This window comes from Saxophila tyrrhenica (assembly GCF_035928015.1).
Source record: "Saxophila tyrrhenica strain CCFEE 5935 chromosome Unknown scaffold_20, whole genome shotgun sequence".
Taxonomy (NCBI): domain Eukaryota; kingdom Fungi; phylum Ascomycota; class Dothideomycetes; order Mycosphaerellales; family Extremaceae; genus Saxophila; species Saxophila tyrrhenica.
The window spans coordinates 275159-300441 of record NW_027041752.1 but is presented as its reverse complement, the minus strand read 5'-3'; the positions used below and the strand labels follow the sequence as shown (position 1 = coordinate 300441).

Genomic DNA, 25283 nt, shown 5'->3' with positions numbered 1-25283 from the left:
CTGATATCCAGAGGGCGGTGTGATAAGTGGTGCACGAGCATCACCCAGCTAGCCACATCGCCAGTCTTGCTGGACTGGTATCTGTAGATCTGTAGATGTGACGGGAGTGTTGACGACGGCCGAAGCAGTGAACCATCGTGAGATGGTGGGGTGAGGTGAAAATTCAGATGACCTTTGAGCCGGTCGACAGAGAACATGACAATGAAACTCGAGACAATGGTAAGGTATATTTCGAATACTCGTGATCCTTTCATATATCGTCTATACTCTCAGACGTAAACTCATGCCTGCCCGTAGGCTTTTGGTAACTCCGAGAATCCGCCCAAGCGCCCGCTAAAATACATTCATCAAAGAAGCAAAGAAGCATCAACAATTAGCAGGACCAGCATCACGAAGACGCCTCGATCCCTAACCCGCCATTGATAGCTTCACTCAACTCCTTCTGCCGCTGCTGCTCCTGCTCGGCAAGGTACATGGCATACCGCGACCTCTTGTTGTGAATCCCACACTCGGTCTTGTTCCTGCCCTTCCACCTGCCGGCACGCTCGTCTTCGCTGTCAGTCACCGGCTCAGTCGAGTGCCAGTCACCCACAGACCGGTAACCTTGGTCCAACAGGTCGTTGGTGGGGACATTGTTCTCCTTGATGTACGCCTGCACTTCCTTGAACGACCAGTTGGCGAGAGGGTTGACTTTTATGACTCCAGTCTCCTCTTCGAACTCGAGGATCTCCAGCTCGCCTCGCTTGCCGCCTTGCGACTTTCGACGGCCAGTCATGACGGCCTTAACTTTGAGCTCGGAGTAGGCGCGCTGTGCGGGCTCGACTTTGGCGGAAAAGTCGTAGAGTTCTTCGTTCTTCTTCCACAGCTCGTCGCCGTGCTTTGCTTCGAAGTCGGATGTTGTGTCGCAGCCTTCAGGCTTGAAAGTGTGGATCTTCAGCCGAGGGTAGCGCTCCTTGACTCGCTCGACCAGGTCCATGGTCTGCGGGAAGTGGTAGAGTGTGTCGATGAAGATGAGCTCGATGTTGGATCTTAGTGGGAAGTCGAGTTTGTCGACCATGTCCATCATGGCGAGACCGGTCAGGCCGAATGCTGATGTTTGGTAGAGTGCAGGCAGCGACGTCATGCACCATCTGAGGACATCTCGAGGGTCGAGCTTGGCTAGTTGCGAGTTGAGGAATTTAAGGTGTTGTCGCGAGAAGTAGACCTCAGGTAGGACAGTGGAGGACTCGCCGCTGGAGTATCCCGAGTCCACGTCTCGTTCTGAAGACGTCGAGCGGTGGCGGTATGTCATGGTTGTGGTATTCCGGAAGGAGTCGTCAATGTCTTCCAAGTGCGACAGTATTGAAATCAAAGTAGTGTCTGTCGTGAGCGTAGGAGGTGCAAACAAACAGTCAATGCGAAGTGGTAGGAAAGGAGAGGATGAAATACGTCAGGAAACAGAAGTAGTACGCAGCAGCGCAGGTGGAGTCAGAGAGAGAAGTATTGGAAATCAAATGGCGCCATTGCCGGACAAAGCCAATGAAAAGTCCGCACCGGCGGCAGAACAGTGGAATGCCAGTGGTAATTTTTCATCCCACCTGTTTAGTGATACGCGCTACCGCCGAAGTTGGTGCAAGTTTGCGGTCCAGATGTCCTCGGCGGATTTGTGCGGCAGCAGCATATCTCTCTGTCGAGATGTTTCTATGCCTTTGCTAAGGCAGCGGTGTTGCTCGACGGCGACAATGAATGCCTTTGTTGCCGCTTGCGTCGTCATTGTGCTATGCCTTCACGGCAGTGCAAAACGCTGTTGTGCTGGCTTGCGCGAGTGGATTTCTCAGCGTGTGACCCACGGCCCCTCTTTTGGTGCGAAAGCATCGCAGTGATGCAAGCCATCGGCAGATCGTTCGGCGTTAAGTCGTTCGAGGGGGATGAATTGGTTTTGCGTCGTGGGAGGGCATGCAAAGCAGCGGAAAGAAAAGAGGTCGTAGAGGATGGTCGAGGTGAGGTTGTAGGAGGTAGAAGAAAGTACTAACCTTCGTACGCGCTGCCACAGCAAAATATATTTCTGCTTCGGCGAGGTCTGAATCCAGGTCCCCGTGGCCTAAACTCGAATAGGAAGTAGTGGAGAGGAGGTAAGGTGGTATCACGTTTCTCCTATCTGCCCTGCATGCCACTGAAATAAAGAACCACTGGGAGGTATGCTGTTGCGACCAGCATTGTGACCAGCAGTGCCAGGCTCCTTTCCTGCCTTCGATATAGTCATGTCTTCACAAAGTTCCCAAAACTTTCCTTCGACGGTGGCGTCTCCGGGCGTCGCCTTGACCATGTCGTCCAGTGTCATCAACTTTGACCAACTTCCTACCAGCATCGGATCTTCAAACATGGATTTCGCGAAGTCGAAATTGGCATATTGCGTCGGTATGCCAGAGGGTTGCCAGACCATGAAACAGAAGTCATACCGGTATTGCTCGCGATACCACTTGAACAGTCGCTTGAAGTGCGTTTGAGTCTGCATTAGTCCGTCGATTCCACGAAGCAGAACGACGAACTCGATATCGAAATCGTCCCCGAAACGCTCCCGGACAGCCACAACTCGTTCGTGCCATGGGCCAGACTCTTCTCGTGGTGGCGTGGCAATGGGGTGGCACCCTCTGGCTACCCGGTCTATCGTGATCACGTCCGGTATCTGGACTTCTGGTGTCGAGTTGTCTTTCAGCCAGCCGTGGAGCCAAGTTCCCACCTGAGCGCTGCCAGTCCGAAGGTCCTCTACGGTGTGCGTTGTGCCCCAATTGTTCGAGCCGGACATCCGAGAGCTAACGGTAGGGACGCGAATGAGCTGCCGCTGACGCTGTCGGGCTGCGTTCGCCCGCTCAGCCAAGATAGCCGCGCTTTCACGGAGCGTGGCAGGTCGGGGCGTGATCGGCGTTGCCGCAGGACGGGGAGTTATCGATGGTGTGGCAGGACCAGCAGCGATGGACTGCGGCCTTGCAAAGAAGAACGGATTCACTGATCCGGCCACCTGCTTGGATGTCCCTGGCTTCCTCACGGATGACGAGCGAGCTATCCAGCCTTTGTCGTCTGGCCTGCAAGATGCTCGATCCTTTACGCTGGCCGTAAAACCCGATTGTGCGAAAGCTACTTGGAAGTGTTGAAAGACCAGAAGCGATGCGTAGGCGTCGTTCGCGGCGTACTGAATCTGCTCTTGGCCAAGCGGCCTAGACCAATCACTCGTCCGGACAGCGTCTTTCGGGAGCCTCTTCTTCAAGAAATGCGACACCATGGTAGCGAGCTGCCTGTTTGGTAGGTCCGTCACCAGATCTTTGGCCAAGTCGATTGTATCTACCACATTCGTGTGCGATAGGTCCACGCCGGACCACTTCGCAACTCGAGTGAGATCGCCCTTGATGGCATTGCCAACCTTCATTATGGACCCGTTCTCAATGATGTTTTTGAGTGTACGGGCCATTACCTCCGGCGCCGCTCCAGAGTGCCCAGGTGGCATGGTCGGGATAAGAGCCAGGTGGAGCACGAGAACATTGTCTCGAGACGCCATCTGTATAACGGAAAGGTTTTCTCCTGCAAAGTTTGACGCGGGCCCTGGCTTCCACTCTATGTCCAGACTGAGGAGAGTCTCTCCTGACAGCAGTTGCGCAGCTTGCTCGCACTCTTGGATCGTAGTACAGTAATGCACTGTGGGCACTACACCGGGGCTGGCAGTCTGATAGCTGAATAGCTCTTCGTCCTGGATCGGTTCCGGCCTCGAGGGTCCGTATGGGGCGTATGCACTGTCTGGAGTCGGCTCCGTCCTTGGAGGCCCGTATGATGCGTATGTACCGACTGGAGTCGGCTCCGCCCTTGGAGGCCCGTATGATCCGTATGCACTGACTGCAGTCGGCTGTGGAAACGCCGGAACATACGGCGAATGGGTACTGTCTGTCAGTCCTGGCTGAAGTATCCCAAAGCCAAGGGAGCCGTACGACACAGTTCCTGAGTTGGACCACGGTCGAGTTGTGGACCGCTGAATCGGCGGAGGTGGCCAGCTTCCCACGAACGTATCATCGGGTCCAGGGGCATTGTCTTTCCATGCTCGTCTTTTACCGCGCCGGGAGACGGTATACAAGCACTCGCATCCCTCGTCAGCACATCGTTGACATATCGGCTTGCGACCATCGCATCGCACGTGCCGGTTGCGGCAAGTCTGGCAGGCAGCTGTCAAGTTCCGTTGCAGCCCTGCCTGCACTTCCGGAAGGGTGGATGGGTTGTCCTGGTTGATGTCCTCTTGTGACTGTGGCCGCGTCTCCAGAAGGGTAGATTGGTTCTCCCGGACGATCTGCTCTTGTGGCTGTGGCTGCAGTGACGTGTCTTGCGCAATCTGGTCCAGAAGGTCAGTTAAGCCGTCATCATTCAGAAAGAAGAAATCATCAAGCTGCGGTCCGCCAGTAAAGGTACTGGACTTGTCTTGCTGGAGACCGTTAGCGGATGCATCTACCTGAGCACTTTTGTCAACTTGAGAAGCATCAAACTGTGGGTCGCCAGCAACTGTACTGGCCTTGTCTCGCTGGAGGCTGTTAGCAGGTGCATCTGCTTGGGTACCACTGGCAATCGAAGAAGCTTCTTGGCTGGGCTTCGCAGCTGGATACACGGACACCCGCTTTGTCTGTACCTGTGGCCTTGGAATATTCATGCCGTCTTCAGTCTGGCGTCTCGCAAGCCTTAGGCTCGTGGGAACACTTTCGACGACTTCTCGCTTCCCGTCGCTTCGGACCATCGATTTGGTGCTCTTCGAGACTTCGGCCGCTTGGCTGGTGGATGTGAGGGGCATGTTTGTCGACGGCTTCTGACCGCCAGTCCCTACAGACACCGTGTTAGCATGTTTCTCCATTTCAGCAAGGAAATCGGCGTCGTCGTCGAAGAAATCCTGTTCTTCCGACTGGGCCTGGTCCAAGAACTCTGCTGCCGACCCAGTCCTGCCCGGAGAACCATTCTTCCGTGGCGGACGACTCCTGTCTAAAGAAGGATGCTTGCCGTCCCGTCTTACATGCAGATCAGATCGAGAAGGACTTCTACGACCCCTGGATGGCCCTCGTGAACGCCACCTGCCGTCATTGCTCGAGTGCTGTGGTGCATTCGCTCGCTGAGCCCGGTCCCGCGAACGGCTCCTGGAGCGGTGGCTTGGACGCTCCCTGCGTTGGGTGCTAGGCCGGTATGAGTCGGCGCGTTCCACCCTTCCTGGGTGATGGCGGTAAGAGTATGACGAGGACGGACTCCTGGCTCTTTGACGGTCGCGGCGGTGATCTGGCGACGGACTCCTGGTTCTTTGACGGACACGGCGGCGGTCTGGCGATGGACTCCTATCCCGGCCACGATGGCTCCGTCGAGCAGCTGGAGACGCTGGCCTTCGGCTCCTATCTCGGCTGTCGGCGCGGCGTCGCAACGGAGTCCTTTCGCGGCGAGATCTTGGAGGTGTCCGAGTCCTATCTCGTGCTTGATGGCTTTGTCGCGGCCTCGGAGGAGCTGGAGACCTCCTGCTGTATCGATCATGCTGAGGCGAGCGACTCCTATCTGCGACGCGATCGCCGCGTCTCGAGCGCGTTGTCGACTGGCTTCGGTCCCTGGTGTGGCGCTCTCGTCGATCGGGTGCTTGAGATTGGTCTCTGGATGTCCGTGGGCGGTATGAGTCTGCTGCTGGCGTCTTGGAGCTGCGGCCAGCTGTGTCCGGACCGTGACGTCTGGCGTACTCAACTTCTGCCGGAAAGTCAGCGCTAAGAGGCAGTCCTCGCCCTTCCTTCAGCTCCCGACGGCGCCATGATGGAATGTCTCTGGCATAGCCTCGAGCCTTCCCTGATGCCTGTGAGGCGTGGGTGGTGTGTGGTATAGCTCCTTCACCCCTAGAGGTTCCGGACATGATCGAGATGATCACGGGAGTACGTATTGCTACGGAGCACGTTATACATCCAGTACTTGACCGAATACGAACGTGTGCTGGAGAAAGAAGAGCCAGATGGAAGCGCTGAAGTGCGGTATGGCCATGGTTGATGCTCTTGGCAGGTTTAAACGGACCTCACCTCTTCAATACGTGTACACCCAATGCAGTGTATTCAATCGTCGTCACTTACTCTTATTCCTCATCGCATTCGCCTCCAGACGAACGGAACCTAGAGATCTGTCTCGTACTCTGCTTTTCCATCCGCGAACATCTTGTAAATCCACAGCTGGCGGCGCCAGTACGGAACTTGCTCTGCTTGTCTCTACTCGTACAGTGCTCGTATGGACGACATGGCTGAAAATCTGGACTGACGGTTGAGATCAGGTCCCCATTCCTCTACAAACTGTGTGCATTGATACGGGTTGTCTTGCAAACGAGACGGCCTTGTCGGCTGCCGGAGCTCTGCTACGAGCGGCATACCATTCAGAAAACGCAGCACGTTATCGCAGCGACAGCGGGACACGAGCATTATAATGGTTTTGGCTAATGCATCGGTATCTGGAAGCGTGAAGTCAGCGAAGTAACTTCAAACAGAAAACGATTGGATCGCCTCCACGGACTTTTGTCGGCAGCCCGCCAAGCTTATCCCTATCCCAACCTCACCTTTCCATCTGGACTTCCTACTGGATTGTGCCGTCATCATTCGAGGCGACTGCCTGTCAATTGGAACATTATGAGCTCTCTGAAATGAAGCGACACTGCTGTATTCACATCCGTGCTTTGTTCTCATCGAAGTGCGCCAAAACTGATGCTGGGATGGAAAGACTTCGCAACGTTCCACGTAACAGCATGGCTGTGCTCGTTTGGCGAGTCCGTCGCATGGCCATGCAAGTGTCAGGATGATAAGTGTGGGTGGAAAGCAGGCAATCATGCTGCCAATCCGTGGACAACTCTCGAACAATACCGTGGACACGGCAGGTATAAGCAGGCCATGCTGTGCAAGGCATGGACCTTTGTGCCCACGAGGCTCGCTGCCAAACACGCCTTCCAACCATAGCGCTCACGAGCCAGGCATCTAAGGCACTCGCAAGCGATTGGATCCTGTCACTGAATTTGGCCACCCATCTTCAAAAGTCTCGAACCCAAAGGCTGACCCTGCCGAGCATGCCTCGCCAGTCGTCGAGCTCGAGCACGAATACTGTTGAGTGACTGGCGCCAGGCTGCTGAGGAATCATGGGACCACAACAAAGGGCAAAAGGAGATGCTGTGTTTCGACTCACAGTCATAATGTCCGCGCTGTTCTGCAAGAGCATGGTTGCCACGAGGAGCGAAGGGGATTGGTAGCTGGGTCAAGAGAAGATAGGAGATACGAGGACCATTGGAAACACTGGTAGGAACTGGCTCACAGAAGTTTTTGAGCCAATCCAGAGCTCTGGATTCCACAAGCCACGATCCATAGCAAGCAGCTGGACTCTGATGACCCGATGGTATATCGCGCTACGGGATGCGCTGCCTGCCATGTGAATCTGGGATTCACAGTTGAGCTTGCAGATCAATCGCCGCTTCAGGAGCAGGACGCCGTCTGAGTGCCTCGACTGCCATCTTTGTACAAGAAGTGTGTCGAAGGCAGGTGCGCATCTGCGACAGCCAACATGGTGTGAGACATCGTGTCTTGTTTTCGCTTCGGCTTGGCTTCTCGTCTTTCCTGGTCGGCCTGGAAGAGCGCCCCGTCGCAGCTGCAGGCTGTGAGCGTTGCGCAGCACTGACCTTGATCTCCTGTCTTTGCAGACAAACTTCCGAAGGTAAGGATGCACGAAGTAGCAGAAGGTAGGAGACGTCTCAGCCGCATTGCGCGGCCATCAGAGGACATGAGACCACAGTCCTGAAAGGCAAGTTGAAATTAGCCATGGAAGGAGATCCGAGACAACAACAGGATCATTCGCCAACCTGCGTTGAGGGTCATGTCTGAGATAAACCGGCCGTCTACTCTCTGGCAAACTGTCCAAGGAGGCACAGCACGTTTGCTGTTTACTCAATTCGAGACATGTGTGGGTGACGTCGCCGCAACTGCTTTCTTGGGATTAGCGTCGCGGCTTGTCCCGCACTGCCGCACTTTGCTATCATGAAAATTCGCCATCGCACGATTCCTTCTTCCTTCAAGTTCGCATTTTTCGAAAGTGGTGCACAGCATCACTCTTCACAAGGTTATTTTGCCGTCTGAGCTGCCTGTGCGTTCTTCCTCCTCTGCGCGTGTTTGGGTCTGCCTGCGTTCTGCGGAGCGCGATGGCGCCCAAGCGTGCGAAGAAGAAGGCGTCGGGGTCCCAGGTATGTTATGCTCGCGAACAACATGTTCGCCTCCGCACTCGATATCCAATGCGCTTGCTAACTGTTGTTGTAGCCCCCTAAAGCTGGGCGGCCTTCGCAGGTCGTCAATCCCGCTGGCGCAGCTCAGGCTGCCCAGCAAGCAATTCCGGAGCCTCTAGGGGCGAAGGAGCTAACCACCACCCTCCCCGCTGCCCAGCAGCACCCTGCTGCCCGCCAGCAACCCGATCCGGAGCCTCGAGGGGCGAAGGAGCCATCTCCACCCACCACCCCGCAGGACACTTCCATGGAAGAATCTCGAGAGGGAGACGAGTTCCAAGACGCTCCAGAGTCGCCTCTCAAGCAGTCTCTCCAGCAGCCTTCCCAGGAGCTTTCTGGAACACCAGCGACAGCACCGGAGACAGCGCCAAAGGGCGACACACCGAAGACCAAGCTGCAGGACTGGCTGGAGAATAAGGTGGACGAAGCAGCAGCCAAGGGCAATGGCAAGGGCAAGCAGAGGGCACAAGACTCACAGCCAGCACCGCCAGGAGAGCACGCCTTCGGACACGGATCTTTGTCGAAGGCACCAGCCATGGCCGTTGAGCACCTGGTCCAGCAAGGCGGCTACCTTGCGGGTGTACCTGAGTCTGTCGTGCCTACGCCCCAAGGAGGCGGCGTCTTCACGGTGCCTGAGCATGCCGACGACTGGGTGCCAGATGAGCAAGGTCGCCACCAGCCTCGGCAGTACTCAGCGCAGCCGGGCTCGATTCCGCCAGCCGGCAAGTTGTTCGGCCCGGTCATGGCTCAAGCACTCACTACGCCAGCCCGATCAGCCGAAGGTGGCTTCCAGCCTGTCCAGCATCGGCCCACTGGCGCTGGCGCTCCCTTCAGCAACGACTCTGATGCCATGGATCTCACCGGCGACCCAGCTGAGGACGCCCAGCGCAGGATGCCGAATCTACACAAGTTCAGCATTCTGGAAGACGATCTCGGAGTCAAGGAGCTTATCGAGAAGCATTCCGTGCCAAAGCCAGAGGACCCCGAGAAGCTGGCTAGCTATCAGACCGTGAACGCCGACACGCTTCCAGTTGGTGCGCAGTACACCGAGCCTACTCACTTGTATCCCATGTTCTTGGACTGCGATAAGGGCAAGGCTTTTGACCTAACCCGGATCTTCGACTACCGCGGCAAGGATCACCATCCTATGCTGAACGCCAACAAGAAGAAGATGCACGACAAGCGGCCAGCATTGATCAGTGTAGCTGGGGTCGGCTCCTTCGGCAACCCAGATCCCAAGGTCAAGGACAGCCCGGATGGGCTCTTTCACTTCTGCGAGTTCCAGATCCGCCCGGACACACAGGTCCCGGTCTTCGTCATTCGCTTACGTCGGCCAGCCAAAGAAGGCGACACAGCGGCATCCTGGGTTCGCCTGGAGATTCCAGCTGGGTGCCTCGCTCGGAATGCAAACGACGTGGGTGTCAAGTTCGCGCATGCTGATAACAAGGTCAAAGTGGGCATGCCTAATATTCCAGTGCTCACCGAGCTCGCCAAGAAGGACGTACTCTACCGGACAGATCTCGAGCTTTGGTCGGCAGATGACAAGCCGACCACCGGCGCCACCGGCAAGCGCATATGGTACGGCCTGAACACAGCGGCTTCGGCTGATGGGGCCCGCGTTACTCACGAACTGGACGTCATCCGGGCCACGCCAACAGCATCCTTGAGCACCTTCCAGAAAGCTGTCCTGGTACTTGATACTGCGACCAACCTGTCCATATACTCCGAAGTCAAGGACACTGAGGTCATGCAGATCTTACCGCGATGCTTCGACTACGTACGGGCTATCTCTTACGCCACCACCAACCTTGGCTACTACTGGTGGTACGTCGTCGCAGGTAAAGGAGTCCCACTTGACAGCCCAAAGTTCCCCTTCAGGGACCCGAAAAGCGGCAAATGGCTTCCATTCCCACGCTGGATGATCACCCAATTCCAGGTGAGGTATGTGAAAGACGAAGCCGCAAGCTACACTCCGGAGCATATCGCAGACTTCCTGCCTATTCGCACCAGCACACAGCCGGACGAGAAGAGTGCGTTGTACCTCTCCCGCATCGCAATGGCCCGGGAGATGCAAGCGCAGGAAGAGGGACTTCTGAAGCTTACTGAAAGGCTCGAAGGCCGGGTTGTCTGCCGCATCAATACCCTGGCCGATGGAGGTTACTTTGCTTCTCTCTGGTTCGAAGGTGTTACCAAAGGCAAGCAGTCAGACACCATCATGCCGGAGCTCAAGAAGCGCTGCAACATATTCGTGACCTCCAAAGGAGGCGTCGGAGTCAAGCTTCTCGGTGCAGTCTGCGAGGATGTTCTCGACACTGGTGCGCATTGCACCGTTCACTGTCTGCCCTCTGAGCCCAGCTCAGCATTGCTTGAGGATGGCGACACGATGGAGGCTACTGTTAAGTGGCCGTTCAACCCCAAGTCAGCGAATCGCAGCATGAACGCGCTTTTGTCGATCGCGGAAGGCCACCCCGACCGGAACCAAGGCGTTGCTCTCGCCAACGTTGCCCTCGGCGCCCCGGTCCCAGAAGGCCAGAATACTGCGACCTTTAGTACCCAAGGCGGCGTCGACGGAGCTCGTCACAAGAAGATCATCCGCATCTGCGAGGCCCTTGGCTGTAACGAGTCGCAGGTTGACGCAGCTTGGCAGCTTCTCCGGAGCAAAGACGGTCTTTCACTTATTTGGGGCCCTCCTGGTACCGGCAAGACTAAAGGCGCCATGGCTCTTGTTATTGCCATGATTCTTAACGATGTCAAGATCCTGGTAACGGCAGCGTCCAACATGGCCGTGAAGGCTGCAGCGCAGTCTTTCGAAGAGGCAGTCAACAAGCTAGACGATAGCTTCAAGAAGGAGTTTGGCACCATTGATCCGATCGACTGGTGCACGTTCACTGGAGCTCAATTTGAGACCGACACCACCTCGTCGGATGCTCAGGGAGTCTGGGAAGACCGGGCCGATAACCTTGCTTCTGATATGGCAGCCATGTCAGTCCCCCTGAGCAAGGACGGTGACGAGCCGCCAGAGAGCAGCAAGGCGAAACCGAAGAAGAAGGAGAAGAAGCGAGACTTGATCTGGTACCTGACCGAGCATGGGCTCCTACCCGAGAGCCAAGCTGGAGTCGACAAGCAGGGCGATACCAATATGGATTCCGGCACACCCGCGGCAGGCGACCAACCTGCGGCAGACGAGCAGCCCGCAGCGGCCGACAAGCTTCCTGCAACAAGCCTCAACTGGGCTGACGAGATGCAGGAGGAAGACGAGAAGAAGCTGGAAGCTGAGATCGAGAAATCGAGGCAGCGGCAACTGGCACAGGTGATCCGGACCGCGTACAACAACTTGCAGGAGGGCCACACCGATGAGTCCTTCTCGGCCAAGAAGCTACGATTCATCAGCAAGTTCACGACAGGGCCGTGGGAGGAGAATGTCAATGCGCCGAAGGAGGACCCTGCGAATGCTGCCAAGTACTTCGGTCTTCTGGAGATCATTCAAGAGGCCAACGATTCCAAGAAGATCACCAAGGCAGGCATGGACAAACTGATGAAGGATTTCATTGCCGTCGATGAATACTGGGTCAAGCGGTACTTCACGAAATGCCGGCTTGTGTTCGTTACGAACAACTCGTCGTGCCATCCCGCGCTGGCCCTTTACTTCCAGCCGATCCTGGTGCTTATCGACGAGGCTGGTTTCTCAATGCCCGCCGATGCCATGATCCCTATGGCTAGCCACAAGAACAGTATCAGGCATATTGTTCTAGTCGGTGACCATAAGCAGCTCAAGGCTGTTGCCTCCTCCGGTGGGCATAACGAGTGTTTCCCGTCGGTTCAAGTCTCGCTCTTCGAGAAGCTCATTGAGGACGAAGTCACTCCACGCGACAGCGTCCAGTATAACGTGCAGTATCGCCAGAATCCGAATCTCTCCGAGTTCTTCCGCGAGCGAGTGTACAAGGAGTTCAACGACCATCCTTCTGTGAGAGTTGACAACGACACTCGTGTTAGCTTCCGGGCCTTGATGAGTCGGGTGCCCGTCTGGAACAACAGATTGCGTGTCGGCATTGCCAACGAGGGTCACTCCGGGATCTTCAGAGGCACTGCTTCGGCGTGCAACCTGTCCGAAGCGAAGCTTTGCCTTGACCTTGCAGCCCAGCTTATCGGCCACGGTGCCAAGCCGGAGGATATCACCATCTGTACTCCTTACGGTGGCCAGCTTCGCCTTCTGGGCGCTTTGGCTCGCGCTACCAAGCAGGTTCCAGCTCTGGCTGATGTGCACATTGCGACGGTGAACGAGATGCTTGGCCATGAGAACAAGATCGTGATCCTCTCCTTCGTCCAGCATAACGCAGAAGATGATCTTGCCCTTGGCTTCATCTATCACCGTTGGCTCATTACTGTCGCAACCAGTCGCGCTCGGGACGGGCTCATCATTGTTGGCAACCTGCGAGGCTGGATGAAGGCTATTCTCAGCTCTGGGCCAGAGGACTTCATCAATCGCGGCGATGTCAAGCTGTTCAGGGATCTTACGCAGGAGATGTACGACCACAACGACATTCTGGCTCAAGAGGACATCGAGAAGGCCTTCGCTGGTGAGAAGGTCGACACGAATACTTTCTACACGGGCCTACTCCGTAAGGCGCCTGCTCTCAACCACAAGGGCAACATCCGTGGCGGCCGAGGCCGTGGCAGAGGAAACTTCAGCAACGCTGGTCTTGACGACAGGCCTTTCGACGAAGCCCAGCCTGGCATCGGCAACCCCAACAAGCGGCACAAGCGAGACGACGCACAGCCGACAATTCCGGATCCTGGCGTGGACCTCATTGGCGCGCCCCGTGGACGAGGTCGTGGCGGAGGCCGAGGCGGAGGCCGTGGAGACGGGCGAGGAGGTCGTGGCGGAGGTCGCGGGGATCGTGGAGACGCACGAGGAGGCCGTGCGCGTGGTGGTGGCAGAGGTAGCTAGACGCCTTGGGTCTAGCACATATCTTCATTCATCATTGTGAAGATACATAGGGTTGACAATACACTTCTTCCCGACAAGTGCCTCTCTTGAACGTGAACTCAAACTTTCCAATCGCCTTGATGGCCGCTACTGAAAGACAAGCAATACTGCTGCGACTACGACAAAACTCTCTTCGCGCACTTGTAATGGTAGCCGTCGCCGTCTCCTTCGCTGACATGATCTAAAGCCTCCGTACTGTTTGGATTGGCTATTGCTTCATAATGCGATGCGTCAACTGCCCGCACCAGCCTCTAGATACCCAGACCGGTACTTTGCAGTCTCCTTCCAGGATCGACAATGACTGGTTGTTGATGCCTCCACTACCTTTTGGAAACCTTGATCTCGTGTTTTGTGCTTCCCGATTCTCAAGGGCTTCTGAACAAGGCCAACAAGGTCAGGTGAACCTACTTCATCGTCAGTGCCGCCGGCGCTTAGTAGAGGTTGTGAAAGCATGCATGTTCCGTGCTTTAATGTTCAACAAGTGATACCAGCTCAGTGGAGAGCTCACCATTGCTGTCGTCCAAGCGGCGTTTGATGGATGGATGCTGAAACAACGAGAGGTTGCATTCAGGGAGGCGTTGGGCTCTGCGATGCGTTTAACAGAAGCCGGGCAGTAAGCCTGCGTTGCAGCATGTTACTACTCCAGGAGGGAAGGCTCCAAGCCCGAGCAAGCTGCAGAGCAGAAGCCCAGACGCTGATGCCCTCCTCTTGCTACTTACTTCTGGCTGACCAGAAGTAGTACGATCCCGCGTCCTGCTCGCCATATTCTCTCCCTGATTTGTCCGCCGCCGCGTCTTTGGTCCCAATAGTACTTCTGTAGTCCGTAGTGCCGTATCTGAAAACGATGATGGCTTTCCACGGATGGGACACTGGTTTTTGAAACGTGGCGGCAGAGCAGGGCTCGGTGCAACCTGAAGCATTGCTTAGAGTGTACCTTGAGCGACTGTAATCGTCTTCTGGTAGTCGGATCTGGCGGCAGCCATCAGTCTTTGAAGATTGGTAGAGTACTCAGGTGACCTACCTTGACTCCCTTCGGCTCACATTTAAAGGCATTTGCTTTCGAGACAGCTGTTATTCGCAAATGATGGGTGACTGGCGGCGTCTGGGTCAATACACTACAGTGCTGGGGGCTTTTCATCCAATCGATGGGGGGACAAACATCGTGCTGCCTTTTGTTAGAGGCTATGACAAGACGATACAGAGGTAGATCATGCAGTACCTCGAATAACTTGATCCTCTCTACTCATCATCATCGAGGTTGTTGAGCGGTTACTTCGGCATTCGCCGTGGGGGATGATTGTGGAGCGAACAGCCGTGGCAGCGTTTTCGGTGGACGAGGCAGCGTTCGCCTTATGCCACAGTTGTACAGTATCGGTGGGCAAGGCAGCGTTCGCCATACGCAATATTCGTATCGGTGGATGAGGCAGCGTTCGCCATGTGTCACAATCGTTTGTGGTGGAGGAGGCAGCGTTCGCCAAAAGCAACAATTCGATTCGGTTGGTGAGGCAGCGTTCGCCAAAAGTCACCATCATGGCGTTGGACGAGGGACGAGGCAGCGTTCGCCATAGGTCACTATCTCGTGTCGGTGGAGGGAGGCAGCGTTCGCCATGGGTCACGATTGTTCGTTGCGGACGAGGCAGCGTTCGCCGTAGGTCACTATCTCGTGTGGGTGAAGGAGGCAGCGTTCGCCATGGGTCACGATTGTTCGTGGTGGACGAGGCAGCGTTCGCCATAGGTAGTGGAGGCAGCGTCCGCCATAGGTAGCGATCGTGTCGACGTGCGTTCGCCGTGAAACACCGAGACCGTCGTGACAGCGTGCGTCCGCTGGATAAGGACGTGAGGCATTGGTGGGCGTAGCGGTAGTATTGGGTCGCATAGATGAGATGGAAGGATGGGATGGAAGGAGTGAGGTGGGGGAGGGGAAGGGGAGGGAAGGGCGGGGCAGGATGGTCTGATATTTTGTGATTTCGTATGCCAAGCGTCACATGACTTTCGCTCTGGATACGGGCTACTTCTACAAATCTAACTTCCAGCGTCGCTTTGCAAACACAACACCATGGCCGACTCGGATCTGGAAGCGATACGGCAAGCGCGCAAGCAGGAGCTGCAGTCGCAGAACGGGGGAGGAGGCCAGGAAGGTGGTGAGAAAGAAGAGCAGAAGTATGCGCCGCCAGCACTGCTCACGTCGACCCCCACTAACGTTCCAGCAGAAACCGCGAACAAGAAGCCCGGCAGTCTATACTGCAGCAAATCCTCGAGCCAGACGCTGCAGACCGGCTAGGAAGGATACGGCTGGTGAAAGCCTCTCGCGCGGAAGATGTCGAGAACAGGCTGATCATGCTGGCGCGCTCCGGTCAACTAAGGGCCAGGGTGTCCGAGGACCAGCTGAAGGAGATTCTCAACGCTGTGAGCGAGCAACAGCAAGAGGCGGAGAAGGTCACGGTTCAGAGGAAGAGAGGAGGGTGGGATGATGACGATCTGGAGGATCTGCTGAATGAGGATACGTGATGGGCGAGGGCGAGATAGGGAGGCCTCTTGCTATGCTGAACATGACAAAGGGATGGTTCACGGCACGGCGCCAAATTTGATCAGAGCCGTGGAGCGAAAGTAATGAAGGATGTCGACCTAGCCATCACCTTTACCAACAGATGACTACTGTTCACCGGCCCGACTTCGCCCAGTACAAGCAACATGCACGAGCAGGACAAATGGAAGGGCGCGGAGGTCGCAGTCTATGCAGACAAAGCAGAAAAGCCTTTGCATGAGAAGCATGCCGTTAACCTACCTACGACTGCGTTGGAGCTGGTATGCTGGAAGGAGAGAAAGAGCTTGTGCTCTTCGGACATCGTGCAGTGAAACGGGGAAGAGGATGGTATGTAGGATGCGACAGACGGATGCGAATAATTGTTTGCCCAGCCTCCAACTGTGCGATCAAGAATGGCGCTGTGTACGGCACCGGATTTTGCTCTCGCGTCTGCAAGTCTTGACGGTTCGTGTTGAAGGATGTCTCGAGGAGCAGTTCAACAGGTCGATGGATCCTTCGAGAAAGGCATCTCTCCGAGCCCTTGCATCCTTGCATATCAAATGCGGAAAACTTGATCAAGAGCTCCCAACGCCGTATAGCCAGCGAGTGTGTGATGAGGAAACCGGACAGTTTGTGTTCCACGTGTTTCTGTGGCAGCAGTGAATGTTTTATAAGGTCGTGCATGTGAACAGTGAATGTCGAGGGTGGCGCTTTCCTGCGAGTCACTTCTGCACCCGCCCAATTCGGCTTAGCTTTATCTTGGCAGACGTTCAAAGGCTGTCCCTTCGCAAAGCCCCGCAGCGACTTTCAACATCACCAACCAACACACCATTCTCCACTCACAGCCTTACGAAACCACCACAGACTTTCCCAAACAACCACCACTACTTCAACCACCAGAACCACCCCAAACACCACCAACAGGCACTTAATGAGCGCTCAGACGGGCATCCAGAACCTTCAAACGTTCGGTACGTGATCGCTGCGGCGCCGGCGACGTTGCGATAAGCGTGGGAGGCGCGCAGGACATCTTCCGCCACCCACGACGGTGATGTCGATGCAAATGCGCGCTTCTCACACGATCGCGACGACGGCAGCGCAAAACTTGCGTGGAAGTGACACCAGCTGACTGAACATGTGACACAGACCCCTTCGCGGAGGCCGATGCTGATACCGGCGAGACCAAGCAGTCGCAGAACTACATCCACATCCGTATCCAGCGTGCGTTCACCTCCCTTCTTCACCCACCATACTCACCCTACTGACATTTGGTCTGACTACAGAGCGCAATGGCCGCAAGACTCTAACCACGGTCCAAGGCCTCCCCAAGAAGTTCGACCAGAAGAAGATCCTCAAGGTGATCAAGAAGAAGTTCGCGTGCAATGGCACCATCGTCAACGACACGGAGATGGGCGAGGTGATCCAGCTGCAGGGCGACCAGCGCAAGGACGTGCAGGAGTTCTTGGTCGATAAGAAGGAGGGGTTGGAGCTGGATGCCAAGACTATCAAGGTCCATGGTTTCTAGAGCGTGGTCACGATGCTGTGTATGTCTGCTGGGATGACCATGACGCCGGCCGAGGAGCGATGACCACCTTTACGATAACATTCGCTTTGAGCAAGCATGACCCGGCGCCACGACGAAATCACCCTCAGCAGACGACAGACGACCGCGCAGACGAGCACGACCTGACCAGCCGACGACTTCTTTCGACTTGAACCTTTCTGGCGTTTACACATTCATGCTTACGACTGCACCTATGCACTCTATCTTGGTACGAACGAGCGAGTATGCTTATGCGGGTATGATCGATATGGCGAGTCGCTGAGGAACTCTCGTTCGCAGGAAGCGACACGGACACTACTGAGTAGCTAGATGTTAGTGCAATGGCAGCATGTTCATCTGACACCTACTCCATCTGAGAATTCTTAACTTGTGAGTTGGGGCATTTATACATTTCTGTAAAGTATTGCTACAGGTGACCACACAGATCCACAAGTCCTCCTGCTTCACAGCTACCCCAACAACCCCTTCCTCTCCTCATCCTCCTGCCTCCCCCTCTCCTTCTTCGGCCTCCTCTTCCCATCCAGCGCCTCCAACTTCTGCACCGTCATCTCCTCCGCCGTCCCCCACACCATCCACGGCGCCAACTTACTCCTCCGAATCACACTCTGCAGCACAAAATATTCCACCACCTCCTTCGCCCGCCTCTCACTCGCCGCCTCAACCTCCGGCGCCGGCGCACCGGCTATCTCCCGCCCCGTCGAATCCACCATCACATCTTTACTCAATTTAACCCCCTTCTCGGTGTAATTCACCCGCTTAACGGACTGCAGGCTCTGCACCGAATGGATCCGCACCACCGCCTGCACGACCCCGTTGCGCGTCCACCGCGTCTCGTCTTTCGTCCCCGGGATCAGCGTCGTGCGCATCGACACCAGCGAAGGGGAGGAGAGGTAGCGGTGCAGCGTCCAGCGCTGGAAGGTTTTGGGCGGGCGGGAAGCGATGCGGTTTCGCAGGGAAGAGAGCAGGCCCGGACAGAGTTTGGGCGCGATGGCGTCGAGGTTGCCCGCGGCGAAGTGCGAGTACATTGTTTGGTGGAGGGTGCGGGCGAGGCGGGGGAGTTTGAGAGGTTCGAGGCGCGGGCGGGGGCGGATCACCCAGTAGCGGAGGCTGAAGAGGCTGGAGTGCGGGAAATGTTAGTGTGGTGGAGGGGGTTTGGTGTTGAGGGGGAGGGCCACGCACGCATAGAAATCCATGAACCGCGTCTTCCAGCGCTCCTTTTCCATCTCCCAGCGCTTCCGCGTCTCGCTCGTCCAGCTGGGCCGGTTCTTGCCATAGGGCATGATGAAGGTTCCTGGGAGAAGGCCGAGGTCATCGGGGATCTGGCCGGCGGCGAGGGCTTGTTGTTCTTGCTGCTTGTGCATTACGGTCATGGAGGGAGTGGAGGGGCGTTTGGAGGCGGGGCGGGACTGGCGCATTGAGGAGGCATGGCGGCGTTGTGAGGAGGGTGTTGGCCGTCGGGGGTGGAGGTCATCGCGGAGGAAGGGTGGGGTGGCGGCGCACCGGGGGAGATGCTGAGGAATGCATTGTTGTCTGGCGGTTCGCAGACTCTTGCACAGGCTCTGTGACATTGGTGGTGGAGGAGGGGGTGTTGTTGTAGGAGTGTTTCTTCAATGGACTGTTTAAGATGATCGACTTTCTTCGAGCTTGGGCCACTTTCACATGAGCGACCTTCAGAGCCGACTGCGGCTTGTCGACTCCATCTCCGTCCGTCGACAACAACCATTCGAGTAAACAGAGTGACCGAGGTTCGAAGGAGAAAGGCATTGCAGTCATTGTCAAGAGCTAAGACAAAACGATCGATACTGCTGACTTCCTCACGGCGCCTTGACATCAAGACCCCTGGCACGAAGTACTCGGCCAACGCGTTCGACTTCGAGCATTGAACGAGCTTGGGATACAATAAGGGAGATTGAGACAAAGCCTCTGGCTGCTGGAAGGGAGGACGCGAGGGAACACTTGTGCTGTTTATTTTCTTTCCAACTTCGAGGCATTGGAGCTTCTGCCTTGCTGTGGGCTCTTGTATCTGTACGTATGCCATGGCGTGGAAGCGATTGTTGGAGGGACTGGGGTGACTGGCGAGATACATTCGAGCATGAAGGACATCGTGGAGCATATGGCTGATTTTGGTGTATTGTACTTACAGCGAACCATTGGAACTCTCAACCTGACGAGCAAGGAAGCATACCATTGAAGTTGTACACTAGTTACAGCAGTCAATCAAGTGGAGCAGTTGCTCAGCTGATAGCACAGACTCACCAGACCTCACTGTCTACGATCTGCTGCTGAACCGCCCAGATCCTGCACAATGTCAGCGGACGAGGACACCTTCGACATTGACATCTATGGAGAGGACACTGCACCTCAAGAGTCTGGTGATGCCAATGGATACCAAGAGAATGGAGCAGATCAGAGCTACGACCAGAACTACCACTACGATCCCACCCACACAGACCAACAACCGACAGAGCAAACAGACGATCCGTCTGCAGAACAAGCAGTAGCCGGAGACGAAGGCACAGCGCAACAACCCGACCAGTCCGCCACCACAGCGACCGCACCTCAATACGGTACAAAACGCAAAGCTCCGCCCGAAGAAGACGACAACGACCTCTACGACGGCGAAGCAGACTACGACTCCTACAACCACCAAGCCGAGCCCTCAATCAAGACCGAACCACAAATCAAAACCGAGCCCAACGACTCCCGCACATCCGCGACCCCATCCACTCGCCCGCTCTCGCCCAACTCTACCCCAGCCCTTCGCCTCCAGAACCTCGACTGGTGGACCACCGAAGACGACCTCCGCGCTTACCTCTCCCGCGGAGGCGTCGAAGCGAGTTCGCTGCGCGACGTCAGGATCGCAGAGCACAACCAAAACGGCAAAAGTAAAGGCGAAGCTTACCTCGAGCTGTCGACTGCCCAGGATGCGTCGGCTGTGAAGCATGAGATTGAGAAGGCGAATCGGGAGGGTCAGGAGGGAGGGGGGATGAAGAAGGCTGTTATTGGCGTTGGGTACACAGGAGTAGGAAACCCTTATAAGGGCGCGGGCGAGAAGTTCGCATCTGCCAGTGGGCGAGGCGACAGAGGCGGTCGCGGCGCGTATAACAACTACAACAATCGAGGTAGTTTCGGCGGCAGAGGCGGTGGTTTCCAACAAGGTCGAGGCGGGGGATATGGGCAGCAGCAGGGCATGTATAACCAACAGAACGCTCATCAGCAGTCTCCAGTCAACGCTGGTGGGGGCTGGGGCATGAACGGCAACCCCAACGGCAATTTCAACGCCGCCGCCGGCTTCGGGGGGAATCCCATGATGGGCGGGATGGGTTTCCCGAATATGGGGATGGGGGGTATGGGCTGGAATGGGATGGGGATGAACAATCAGGGTGGGATGATGGGTATGGGTAGAGGGGGGAACATGATGGGGATGGGCATGGGGATGCCGGGGATGCAGAGGGGCGGGATGATGGGCGGGATGGGTGGGATGAACGGGATGGGCCAGATGGGGAGAGGGGGGTGGGGTGGCCAGCAGGGGTATGGCGGTGGTGGTGGAGGGATGGGTGGGCAGGGGAATAAGAGGCAAAGGAATGAGTGAGCCAGGAGCTTGTTGTCTTCAATGAGCGACTCGAGATATTGGGGTTGATTGACCGTGAGGCATTGGCACTGGCGTTGTCGAAGCATGGGGACAGGACGGAGGCCACTGCATCGGCGGGTTTGGCATTGCTGGACGATGCTAGCATTGTACGATACATGTAGTGAGTGTGACGACAGGGATGATCCGCAGATTGCCTTTCGATGGTCAACGGCTGTGCATGTAGTCTATCGAATCCTCTTCTCGACCACTTGCTCGCCCTGCACACCATATTGTGCTGTAACTTCGACTCTTCCTGTCTTTTCCATGCTGCTCCCACGGTGTCGAGCAGCTGAGCAGCGGTGGAACGTTTCACAAGCCTGAGTGCCATGCCTGACGATCCGGTGTCCCCGCCCTAGGCGTATCTGACTTTGACAGGGTGGGGAGCCTCCGAATCCTGAAAGTTACAATCCAAACCTTGAACTCCATCTACTGCTGATGACTTCGTGGGGAGATTATTGATCTCATACACATCGACATACACCTTCTCTCATCCTCTTCACGAAACAGTCAAGCAAGTTCAAGCATCACGAAACACATCCTTGCAATCCACGCAGGGTCGTCGTTAGCGCAGCCTCTTGCACCACACGGCTGCCATTGGATAGCGGCGTACGGGGGGAGAGCTGGTGCATGCATATCATATTACCGCTCCATTGTTTGGAATTGGAAACATGGCTACTGGCATAAGCAGCGCCGAGAGGCTGCCTGACGGAGACTATTCTGTTTCACATCGTCCGGCGCCGCTACCACCGCAGTTTGCTACCTCCCCAACACTCGCGACATCATCCCCGCCGGCGCACTCGACACACCAGCTGCGCGTAGTGAACGAGACGTCCAACGAGACCACGAGCGTGAAGTCAGGCTCCGAGCGGCATCCCCGTCGACAGAACAGCTTCGGGTCGTTCCTGCGCCGCAGTTCCAGCCAGCGCAGCGCTTCCCGAGACCCCTCCACCGACCCAGGCCGCAACAGCGAGGACGTCCCCCCCGTGCCCGACCTCCCCAAAACGCGCATCGGCCGGACGCACGCCGCTGCCCACACCGACCGCGCGAGCTCCTTTTCTGCTAGCCGGAAGGTGTCGGTGGAAGGCGGGCGCACGATGTTGCGGAAGAGCAGCAAGATGCGCGCGCAGCAGGAGCAGGAGCGGCTGGAGCAGGAGAGGGTCGCGAGGCAGAATGCTCCTGCGCCGAGACTGCCTTCGCAGTTACCGCTGCCGAATATTTCGACTTTTGGGGGTGAGAACTCTCAGACTTCCTCCTCGACAGACCAACCTGGCTCGACGAACTTCTCACGCCCTGGAACCACACCGCACGGAAATACCAACGGCAACGGCAGAAACATGTCCCCGTACAACGCGAGCAACAGCTCCTCCTCGCCCGCGTACGCTGTGAGGAGCGGGACGTCACCGCCGGCTGGGAAGGGCAATGGAGAGTACGTGGAGCGACATGAGAGCATGACGAATCGCGGCCGGTACTCGTATGCTTCTTCCACTGTTGGTGTTAACGTGAGCAGTCCTCGCAGGGTCAGGAGACGGAAGGATCCCACGCCGTTTAAGTGAGTTGTTCTACCTTGCTCTTCCGAGAGAACTGAGCTGATATTGCTGAATAGCGTCCTCGTCATCGGAGCCAAGAACAGCGGCAAGACGTCCTTTATTTCGTTCCTGCGTCACTCGCTTGCTCTGCCTTCGGGCAAGGGACAGTCCTCGGGGCCACAGTCGACGACGGTGAATGCGTCCAAGTCGTCCTTCACGTCCCACTACCTCGAGACAGAGATGGATGGGGAGCGGGTGGGCTTGACGCTGTGGGACTCTGCTGGGCTGGAGAAGAATATTGTGGACCTGCAGCTACGAGAGATGGCTGCGTTCGTGGAGTCCAAGTTCGAAGAGACGTTTGTTGAGGAGCAGAAGGTCATGCGTAGTCCTGGCGTGAAGGACACACACATTCATTGCGTCTTCCTCGTCCTGGACCCGGTCAGGTTAGATGCCACAGTCGCTGCTTCCCAGCAAGGAACGACAAGTCCGGCGAACGTCAGTGGACTGGATGATGATCTGGACCTACAAGTCATGCGCTCGCTCTGGGGCAAAACCACCGTCATCCCGGTCATCGCGAAAGCCGACACTCTCACCATCGGCCACATGTCCTTCCTCAAGCGCGCCGTCTGGCACTCCATCCGCACTGCCAAAGTCGATCCCCTCGAAGCCCTCGAACTCGAAGACGACATCGAAGAAGAAGAAGAAGAAGACTCCGACGCCGACTCCTCCTCCGCCGCCTCACACTCCGACGAAGCCACCAACTCCGACTCCTCCTCGCCCCCGCCCAAACCCAAACGCTCCTCCCTCCACGCCCGCCACGCCTCCCTCAGCGCCCCCGGCAACACGGCAGAAGGCGACGAAACCCCCTACATCCCCATGTCCATACTCTCCCCCGATCCCTACTCCCTACCCCCCTACACCACCTTCACCACCAACGGCGGCAGCGGCAGCGGGAGTAAACCCGGCCGCGCATACCCCTGGGGCTTCGCCTCCCCCTTCGACCCCTCCCACTGCGACTTCACCCGCCTCCGGGACAGCATCTTCACCGAGTGGCGCGCCGAACTCCGCGAGCTGAGCCGGACGCGGTGGTATGAGAACTGGCGCACCTCTCGCCTGAGGAATCTTCCCGGGACGGGGAAGCAGAGGGTGAAGGGGGGGATAACGCCGGTGGGGGTGGTGCCGAGGGAGGGGAGGGTGGTGAGTCCGACGGGGAGTGTGCCGAGGAGTGTTAGTGGGGGTGCTGTGAGTACTGGTGTGGGTATGGGGAAAGGTGGGGGTTTGAGTAAGGCGGAGAGGATGATGGGGATTGGGGAGGGGAATAGTAATTTCGCGCGGGGGGTGTCGGCGGAGACTTGAGGGGTGTGAGAGGAGGGTGTGAGGGAGTAATGGTGGTTTGTGTGAGCGTTGAAGAAGCAGAGCAACATTCACCACATCAGCATCGTCAACAGCGAACGACGCGGGAGCCTGAGGCAAGGAGCTGCCAGCACATCGCATTCTGGCGCACGCGAGTATCAGGCACGGCCGACATTTTCCCTTTGTCTAATGCTGGAGAACTGGAGAGCACAGTGTTTGGAGATATCGGCGGCGCTTTATGCTTGCATCAGATGGGAGGAACTTGTGCGTTTGGTTGGCAAGATGATTGATTGCAGATTGACAGCGTAGCGTAGATTATACCCCCTCTTCGTTTGTTATGCTTTTTGGTACATGGTATGCAAGGAGGTGCTGCTTGTAACTCATGTCGTCAAGCATTCGCACATCAACAGTCAGAGAGATCGTTGTAGTAGCACGAGGTGTCAATATAGCAATAATCATACATGTAAACCATGCCATGTTCCGTCCCCGGCCCTCTGCAAGCATTCCCATCGCAAAAAATAACTGTCCAAAGTCCCACCACTTCCGCACATCTCACAGGGAACACTTCCGCGGCGAGCTTCTTCGACTATCGCATGCTTCAACCCACGACTTTCAAACCTCAACTCCGTCTTCCCGCACCAGCACCAGAGGTGACAGCCCGCATGCATGTCCCTCTCCGACTTCTACGCCCGCTTCCTGGCCCCCGGTGACGTCCGCGCTCGCTCCTCCGTCCTCGAACAGGAACAACGCGATGAAGCAGCGGCGTTAGAGAAAAAGCGTCTAGCAGCCGCGTCCGCGAAGCCTCCAAGGATAGACGCGGCGCATAGGGTTAGGAGGCAGAATGCTATGCTTTACGGGGGATTGGTGTTTACGGGATTGAGTGCGGTGGTGACGAGGAGGAGTTTGAGGGGGAAGAAGGTGCAGGTGCAGGGGTTGCCTGCTGCTGCTCCTGGTACAGCGACGACGGCTCCGGCGGCAGGTAGTGCAGCGGTACCGCCTCCGACTTCGACAACGATTCCCGGCCCTACCACCACCGTGGCGCCCCCAGGGCAAGCCCAAGGCTCCAAAGCCGACGCATCCCTCGACGCCCTCTCCGCCCTCGGCCTCGCGACCCTCAACGTCTTCAGCACCTTCATGCTCGGCGCCGGCATAGCAATGTCGTATTTTGATATAGCAGACTTGGAAGACATCAAACAGAAGGTGAACCAGGGATTGGGGAATGAGGTGAATGAGGATGGGGATGCAGAGGGGGATCGGGAGATCGAGACGTGGATTGCTGAGGTGCTTGCTAGGAAGGATGGGAAGGAGGGGGGTGGCATTGGGGGATTGAGGGAGGGGGTGCTGGAGAAGATGGTTGAGATGGAGGAGGGGAAGAAGAAGGGGCGATAACAGTTGGGGTAGGTGGTGGTGGTGAGGGGTGTGTACAGACATG

General features: G+C 56.6%; 9 protein-coding genes across 9 annotated transcripts; 6 read left to right on the top strand and 3 right to left on the bottom strand.

Annotated features, from left to right (window-relative positions):
• Nucleotides 1-388: 388 nt before the first annotated feature.
• Nucleotides 389-1291, bottom strand: MET16 (3'-phosphoadenylsulfate reductase; the record flags this gene model as incomplete). Its single annotated transcript, XM_064807249.1, has 1 exon — nt 389-1291. One exon carries the CDS (start codon nt 1289-1291, stop codon nt 389-391), a length of 903 nt encoding a protein of 300 aa, XP_064654622.1.
• Nucleotides 1292-2122: 831 nt separating this feature from the next.
• Nucleotides 2123-5520, bottom strand: LTR77_010023 (uncharacterized protein; the record flags this gene model as incomplete). The annotated part of the gene is made up of 2 exons (XM_064807248.1): nt 2123-4982; nt 5018-5520. 2 exons carry the CDS (start codon nt 5518-5520, stop codon nt 2123-2125), a joined length of 3363 nt encoding a protein of 1120 aa, XP_064654621.1.
• A 2668-nt stretch (nt 5521-8188) lies between these two features.
• Nucleotides 8189-13214, top strand: LTR77_010022 (uncharacterized protein; the record flags this gene model as incomplete). Its single annotated transcript, XM_064807247.1, has 2 exons — nt 8189-8230; nt 8304-13214. 2 exons carry the CDS (start codon nt 8189-8191, stop codon nt 13212-13214), a joined length of 4953 nt encoding a protein of 1650 aa, XP_064654620.1.
• Nucleotides 13215-15309: 2095 nt separating this feature from the next.
• Nucleotides 15310-15761, top strand: LTR77_010021 (uncharacterized protein; the record flags this gene model as incomplete). Its single annotated transcript, XM_064807246.1, has 2 exons — nt 15310-15413; nt 15464-15761. The coding sequence occupies 2 exons, from the start codon at nt 15310-15312 to the stop codon at nt 15759-15761; spliced, it is 402 nt and encodes a 133-aa protein (XP_064654619.1).
• A 947-nt stretch (nt 15762-16708) lies between these two features.
• SUI1 (Eukaryotic translation initiation factor eIF-1) lies at nt 16709-17302 on the top strand (the record flags this gene model as incomplete). Its single annotated transcript, XM_064807245.1, has 3 exons — nt 16709-16748; nt 16924-16998; nt 17061-17302. 3 exons carry the CDS (start codon nt 16709-16711, stop codon nt 17300-17302), a joined length of 357 nt encoding a protein of 118 aa, XP_064654618.1.
• Nucleotides 17303-17790: 488 nt separating this feature from the next.
• Nucleotides 17791-18711, bottom strand: LTR77_010019 (uncharacterized protein; the record flags this gene model as incomplete). Its single annotated transcript, XM_064807244.1, has 2 exons — nt 17791-18457; nt 18521-18711. 2 exons carry the CDS (start codon nt 18709-18711, stop codon nt 17791-17793), a joined length of 858 nt encoding a protein of 285 aa, XP_064654617.1.
• A 935-nt stretch (nt 18712-19646) lies between these two features.
• Nucleotides 19647-20933, top strand: LTR77_010018 (uncharacterized protein; the record flags this gene model as incomplete). Its single annotated transcript, XM_064807243.1, has 1 exon — nt 19647-20933. One exon carries the CDS (start codon nt 19647-19649, stop codon nt 20931-20933), a length of 1287 nt encoding a protein of 428 aa, XP_064654616.1.
• A 707-nt stretch (nt 20934-21640) lies between these two features.
• LTR77_010017 (uncharacterized protein) lies at nt 21641-23854 on the top strand (the record flags this gene model as incomplete). Its single annotated transcript, XM_064807242.1, has 2 exons — nt 21641-22521; nt 22576-23854. 2 exons carry the CDS (start codon nt 21641-21643, stop codon nt 23852-23854), a joined length of 2160 nt encoding a protein of 719 aa, XP_064654615.1.
• Nucleotides 23855-24517: 663 nt separating this feature from the next.
• On the top strand, nt 24518-25240 carry LTR77_010016 (uncharacterized protein; the record flags this gene model as incomplete). The annotated part of the gene is made up of 1 exon (XM_064807241.1): nt 24518-25240. The coding sequence occupies one exon, from the start codon at nt 24518-24520 to the stop codon at nt 25238-25240; it is 723 nt and encodes a 240-aa protein (XP_064654614.1).
• Between the last annotated feature and the right edge of the window lie 43 nt (nt 25241-25283).